Source organism: Myxocyprinus asiaticus, chromosome 7 (assembly GCF_019703515.2).
Source record: "Myxocyprinus asiaticus isolate MX2 ecotype Aquarium Trade chromosome 7, UBuf_Myxa_2, whole genome shotgun sequence".
In the NCBI taxonomy this organism is placed as follows: domain Eukaryota; kingdom Metazoa; phylum Chordata; class Actinopteri; order Cypriniformes; family Catostomidae; genus Myxocyprinus; species Myxocyprinus asiaticus.
In genome coordinates, this window is record NC_059350.1 from 4,822,380 (window position 1) to 4,830,000 (window position 7,621).

General features: G+C 35.8%; 1 protein-coding gene across 7 annotated transcripts in view; it reads right to left on the reverse strand.

Moving 5' to 3' along the window:
• LOC127443780 (nuclear factor 1 X-type-like) overlaps nucleotides 1-7,621 on the reverse strand; it is a 140,544-nt gene that overhangs the window by 12,194 nt on the left and 120,729 nt on the right. For 4 of the 7 annotated variants that reach the window (XM_051702671.1, XM_051702670.1, XM_051702668.1 and 1 more), the window contains one exon: nucleotides 7-5,803. In XM_051702671.1, coding sequence (XP_051558631.1) covers nucleotides 5,592-5,803 — 212 coding nt within the window. In that variant the 3' untranslated portion in view covers nucleotides 7-5,591. Of the gene's footprint in view, nucleotides 1-6; nucleotides 5,804-7,621 lie in introns of those variants that run through there. The other 3 variants (XM_051702669.1, XM_051702672.1, XM_051702674.1) reach the window with 2 other exon arrangements.

Sequence of the window (7,621 nt, forward strand, 5' to 3'; positions counted from 1 at the left end):
AAGGAAATTAATGAGTCACTCCAAAAATTAAGTAAAACAGAACTTCATCAAACTAACTCATGGAAATAGTTTTTACCTTTATACGTTTTTTTTAGCCCCATATTGCCACCCAATTTTCTGCATAAATTAGTCTTTTGTCCAATGAATCTTAAAGGAATAGTTTAGCCAAAAATGTTAATTCTGCAATAATTTAATCACCTTCATGTCATTCCAAACCCATATGACTTTCTTTCCTCCATGGAACACAAAAGAATAAATGTAGCAGAATTTTAATGCTCTTTTCCATACAATGAATGTGAAAGGGGACAGATGCTGTCAAGCCTTAAAAATGATAAAAAGCACCATAAAGTAATCCATATTACTTGTGCGCTTTATTAGGTTTTAGCACTGGTGCTAATAAACAAAACAATTAATTAGCACAAATTAAAATGAACTGTCACACTGAACAGTACGGTCAAAAGTATTTTATTGTTATTGTTTAAATAATTTATTACTATTTTTATTATATACTTCAGCAATTTACTACTACTGTTAATACTAAATTATTTTTATACCATGTCATATATATTATCGTTTATATTTAAATGACTTGTTTGTAGGCTTGGGATCGATGCCGTTTTCACATTTCGATAATTGGAAGACTTTCCCGATGATCAGTCAATATATATATTGTGATTTTTTTCCCCCAGAGACAATTAGGGCTGCTCATTGCACAATAGCCTTTGTCTTTTCAAACATATTTCTCAACACAACTTTGGTAAAGTGTGAGCGGGCAGGGTTAATTGAAGTGGGTCATGTACTGGACGCGTACTGAGGAACGACATGTGTAAAAATTCTAAACTATTATTTTCTATGAATGTACATACACAGCGGGGGCTCGCCGCCTCTCGAGGCTGCCCAAAGTTTTCCATAATATTCACCCCTAATCATTATCAAAGGACAAAGATTATTTACTCTGGTCATTACTGGATGAATTATTGTGTATAAGTATATTTGATACAGCCTACACAATGTATTTTCAGTTACATGTATGTCTTTTTGTGGTTTGACAGCTTGAATGAAAGACCTATTCAAGGCTACATTCAGGGAAATTGCATAATAAACGTCGCCATTTCTAAACGTTCAGTTTGCACAGTTACAGCAGTTTCATACGCTAACCTGCAAACTCATCAACGTCTCTTTGTTCATTCTTGAAGAATTTCAAAAGCCTTTATCACTTTGGATTGCCATCAGCTCGTAATGTGTGTGTGATGGCTCTTCCATGCCTCGACCGGTGTTGTGCCGAAATCCGACTCCCCGCCAGATTCTTACTCCCTGATACCTGATTAGTCCCTATCCCTAAAGCCCACCCCTAACACTAACCATAGAAGTGAGTCATTGGTCCCTATCCCTAAAGGCAAAACCTACACCTACCCCTAACCATAACCATATAAGGGAGTCAAAAATCGGCATGACACTGGCTTCAGTAAATGTTATGTCGCCCCCTTGTGGTCTCCCAAAGCTATTACTTCAGACTACATTGAATGGAATACAACTGGCAGTGAATTGAAAGCACACAAATTTGGCTTCTTATTTAAACGTCAGCTGATGTAAACACAACGATGCCTCAAAAATGTATCGATAAAATAATGTGCCAATCAATAATCGATATATCGATGTTTTATTTGATATAATGATAGAGTTATATTACTATTAATATTCATCACAAGATACATTTCCTTGACTGCTGATTTGCCCTCTCCATAAAATACATATTTCCTTATTTCTTCTTATGTAATCAAAAATACTTTTTTTTCTTATTAACATATTAGTGTTAATTTACCATATTAATTATAACGATTTAAGAATGGACCACTGAAAACCTGTATCCATCAACCATTAATCTTAACTGACCATTAAATAGAATAATATCTTTTGTTTTTATTGATGGCATCAGTTTCTGCTGCTCTCTTTTATGCGTGAAGGCTTCCATGCACGTTTCTCAGCGTGCAACTTTGAAAAAAAATTACCGTGACCCTGAAAACGTGTCCACAGTAAACTGCTACAGTTCGAGCGCTCGAGATTTGGTAATAACAAAGCAGACTTGAAACTCACCGTACCTGTTCTTGCAACATTCCTCGTTGGAAGAAATTACACTTATTGCACACATGCGAATGGGTTAAAGTTTGTCGTTGCATATTGTAATTTTTAATCGCAAATGTGAGCAATACAGTCACACTGTACAGCTCTGTCTGTAGCCGTATGATAGCTTTGTTTGTGAAACAAACCGAAAAAAATGTCAAGTTACTCACAGAAAATCTTGCACTCTGCCGTAGCTCAGAAAGAAAATACTTTAGTGTCTGTTCCCTTTCACTTTCATTGTATGAAAAACAGCAGCTCTGAGACTTCTTCTTTAGTGAGGAAAGAAAGTCAAATGGGCCTGGAACAACATGAGGGTGAGTAAATGATGACTGAAGTCTCATTTTTGGGTAAACTTGAGTTCCTTACAATTCCTATAAGGAATATGCTTTGAAATCCTGACAGTTTGTACCACAAAGTTCAGCAGTTATATTGAGACAGTTCTCAGAATAACCACTAGAGTACAGTGGACACAGTACTAAACACTTACCTACTGCTACAGCACAAATCTAAACAGGCAGATTTAAGCTCAGAGTAGACGATGTCACCTCTTTTACAGAGCCACTTCTACAGGCAAAATAAACTGTTGAAAAAAAGCTAACATTTTCCCTGCTTGCGTTTAGAACTTTGTTTAAAATATGAAAGAGTTGTGGTGAAGTTATGGTTTCAAGAAGCTTCCATTGCTTTTGACTTACTAGAAGTTGAACTTCTAAAATGTTTGTATTCTTTAGGAACCCACACTATCTTTCTGTCTCTTTCACTTTACTCTTTTCTATTGCTTTCTCTTTGTAATCCTCGACAGTAGTGTCCATCCTTTTTTTTTAAAGTTGCCTTCTGTTGAAGTTCATATTCAACTGTCTATGACATCATGTCTGGTTGCTGAGGGCAACCAGACAGTCGGGACGTGACACTAACACACACACTCACTCACTCTCTCTCTCTCTCTCTCTCTCCTCTGTGTCAAACTTTTTGTGTTGCATAGATCTGCATGGTAAAACTACTTTCAACAAAAGTAAACTTGATCAGTGTGTGTGCATGCAGGGTCCAAAATACACTCGCAAAGTGCCAAATGCGAGTAAAAATTGTGTTACTCGCCAGCTGGGAACGGCAACATTACATGGTTTAAATCAAATTCAAGGAATTCTGACCCTTTCTTCAACTCAACTCACATACCAACTGTCTACTATTGTCGTAAGTCACGCATTTTAGAGGTTAATGTTATGATCATCAGAAGTTTAACTAGGATACTTAAGTTTTTTTTCTCTCCAGAATTCAACGTGGCGACACATATGTTAAACAGTCCTCGTTCTATGCAACCAAAATGAACCTGATATCCTGAACAAAATCACAATGAGTCTTTACATTTCTGCGTCAAGGGACGTTTCACTGAGACGGAGACCTACTTATGTCATACAGTATATGATGCTGCTAGTGACACAGTTAGCTCGTTTACATGCACGATTTAACACTGATTATGCTTCATAAACTGACAACGTGTAAGGTCATGTACATTCATTCAACGGATTTCCTTTATAAGGAAAGTTTATAAACGGTTTAAGAATCGCACAAGTAGATTTTTGCCCATTACTTCTGATTTTGCGTTGTTTGTAAACACCTTTACTGATGTTCTTACCGGCTTTTCCAAAGTCCACAAGCGTTGTGAGCATGCTTGCTTACGTTTAGCATCAAAAACAGAGAATAACCAGACGATTTCAAATCTCATGTAAGCGCGATTTTCTTGCGTTTTGAAAAAGCTGGTTGTGCATGTAAACACACTCAATGACCTGCATGCTTTGTTGAGGATAAACAACTAATTAAAGCCATTGTCATGTCGGCAAATATATATTTAAATTTTTTTCATGGCCAGTAAGAAGTATTTACAGCTGGAAAATTCTCTCAATTAATTACTTAATTTTGGGCTCTGTGTGTGTGAATATGTGCGGTACCAAGGACTTTATGAAACTAAGAAGGGGATTGTTAAATTGTATCCTTAATAAACCCACTTACATTTCCAATCAAAAAGTTTGGACTCAACATTATTATAACTATTTTCCACATTTTAGAATAATAGTCAAGTTACCAAAATTTTCAAAGAACTCAAATGGAAGTTCTGCAAGTATCCATCTCGTCCATTTCAAAATGTAAAACTTTACTCTGTAATAAAATCATATGTAGGCACAATTTCTCATTTGTCTACAAAACTAATTTCAGCTAATTGTTAAAAATTCAAAAGGTGATCAACAGGTGTTTAGGATTATAACTGAATTCTGTAAAGTGTGTCCAGACTTTTTTCTGGTAGTGTAGATAGATTACAACTCTGATGATTTATAATACATTTGGTTTTGGGATGAGCAGCGACGTTATAATAAGTGGGGAGGAGGAGAAAACTATTGTTTCCATGTGTGTGCTTCTCATTGTCAATGCCTGTGGTTTTAATAGCTGGTGCGAGAGGGAACACGGCCACAAAATCCATTTGAAGTCAGCAGTGTGTCCTTTAGCAAACCCTAAAAGAGCCGCTGACTGCTACCAGCCACACGCACTTACACATCACTCTAGCACTGATCAAAACCAGCTGATTGATTGGTGATTTGCAAAGGCTGCTGTTAAAAATTTAGAGGAATATTTTGGGTTATTTTCAACCTAATGTCAGTGTACCACATGTTTGGCATTTGGTCAGTTACCACAATTGTGACTTGTCTATCAGTGTGTGTAAACAAACAGGATATACATTTACAGTAAATACACTTACAAAAGAAGCCTAGCAGGTAAGCGGGCTAAAGGGTTTTAAATCATATTAAAATACCAAGATCGATCTTGTACTTTAACCCTTTAAGCTCTGAAGGTGTTTTCTGTTTCCTGTTTCAGTGGCATACCCAAAATGAAAGGCTTATAACTTGACAAAAAAGAAAATAAATAAAAATAAAACAAGGAGGGTCAAGTGTTTAGTATTGTTATAAAGATTTTTTTTTCTCACATTTTTTAATGAAATAGATTATGACAAATTTTGAGACTCTCAGTCTAAGAAACTGCTGAAAAAGAAAAGAAGAAAAACAGCCAAAAATGTAGTTTTTTTTTCTTTCTTATTTTCAGTTTTTGACTTTATATATCTGTGGGTGTAAATAAGGTGGCTCAGAAAAAACTGCATTTGTTTTGCTTCCAATCATGTCAACTGTAACTGAGAAAATATTTGTGTTGATACGAAAAAGCAATCAAAAGTTATAGCATTACAAAAATAGTTTCACAGGTTTTTAAAAAAAAATGTACGTTGAACAATTTTTCTAGGTGGATAAACTTCTGTTATGCATTATCAACTTAATTTCTGTTTGTGAAGTTTGCACACTTTTCATCTAACTACATTTCCTTCAATGCCTCTTCCTGGTATCCTTTTGCAAAATTAACCAGGTTTACATTTTTAGAAGGTCTTAAAAAAGGCTAGTAGCATAATTTGACCGTTTATTCGCGTTGCTCACAGCTTACCTGCTAAACTTCCATTGTAAGTGCATCACTGTAAACTGTTTGTAACAGTTACATCTGTGGGAAACGATAAGTGATGCGTCAAAATGATTAACTGAATAAACTAAATGTGTATGTACCTGAGTCTGCTGTGGGATGTTCAGAAAGTTGTTGTCCCGTGTTCCGATGCCGACAAACCTGTTGGAAGCTGTGGAGCCTGACGCTGGGTATGCTGTCGACATACGCGTAGAAACACACAGAAAAAACCCACAAATGTCTGTCAGCTTTCACAGTTTTGATGTTAGTGTTTGTATTTTAAAGCTTTAATTTTTTATATATATTGTTTGCTATATTATTTATTTTAATTGTCAATAAAAGTATAATAAACATGTTATTTAAAGATAAAATGTGCCATTTCTGCACCACTAGCTGTACCAAAAACAGAACTGCAAACTGTTGGCTCAACCAGTGGTGTGAGTTTGGGTTGGGACTAACTGTTTGTTCAAGCAATGGAAGATAAAAAAAATTAAAAAAAAGCCATTGTTTTACAATTCTGTTTGATATTATTTTTTTGGGGAATTACACACTTCATTTTTAACAGTAAAAAGTGCAAAAGAGTAATGGGAAATCCATCATTTTCTTTGGGTTATGATAACTATCTTTGCCTCCTGGTAAAGATCTAAAGATGTTTTTTGTGTTAAGGTTAACAAGGTACACTAACCAAACTGTGAATTAAACTCATGGGGTTGGAAAGGGAGAATTCAGAAAAAAAAAAAAAAAAAACTTTTAGTTAAAAAAATTTAAAAATTCAAAACATTTGTAATCACTGAAAATATCAAATTCCAAATTCAGGGCAGTTATGCGCAGTGGACTCCGTGAGATCAGAGGAGTTTTTTTTTTAATGAAAGTGTTTGCAAATATATGAATGTGTGTGAGTATAAGACTAAAATATGAATGCTGGAAAAAAGGTTGCACCAAAAGATGGAAGGAACAAAATGAAGGGATACGACAGGTTGAGTATGACCATTAAATAGATATGAAATGAATGAATGAGAAAATGCAGGAAGAAAAAGAACATTCATTTTTGAGAAGGAAAAAAGAGGTTTGCTCAACCAGGCTCCTCCTTTCGCCCGCCCGCCCTGCTGACAGCACCCAACACACACACACACCCCAATTCAAAGACCCAACACCACCCAGCGCTGCCCGCTCTCACACACGGCCAAACATATCACAGATCCCTTCACCTGCATGTCTACACACATTTCCCTTTTGTATTGTGCCTGATGTGTCAATGGAAATGGGTTATCGCTGAATGTGGGGCGTCATATTTGTTTGTTGCTTTGTTTTGGTATCTTTTGGAGTCCATGCCAGCTGCCCTGAATTTGATCTCATGAAAGAAGAATAGAAGAAAGAAAAATGAAAATGAGAGAGATTAGGAGATGAGGAGGAAGCAGTGGAAATAATTGACAGATTTTTTGTTCGTTTCAGCCAGTGGGAGGCATCGATGTGTCTACATCGATCGCAAAAGCCATTCTGATTGCAATCAAATAAACAAATGAAAAGAAAATTAAAAAGCAGGATGAAAGGGTGATATAATGAAACAAATTAACAAAGAAAAAAGAACGAATCTGAGGGAGAAGAGCAGGGCAAGGCCAGAAACATACTAATGCAAGTACATAAACGCAGATGCAAATGCATGGCCAACGCATTTCAAGAGAGTAATCCCATTGTATATATTTGATGTGCGTTCTTTCCTGTGGTGGTAAAAAACCTCAGTACACAAGAGGGCGATAGAGTTACCTTCAAATATTTGTGCCATTAAAAGAGATGTACTATTATGCAAGTAGCTAGCTATAAACAAGAAGACAGTTTAAATAAATATCTTGCTCAGATAGATCTTTTTCAAACTTTTGCTCACAGTTGCATGACAGTAGTTGACGTGAAAGAGAAAGCTGACCATAGAATAAGACAGTTTACGCTAATATCCGTTTAGCAAAATACCTTTTGCAACAATGCTGAGAAAGCAAATTGAAATTCTGTTTCATTATGA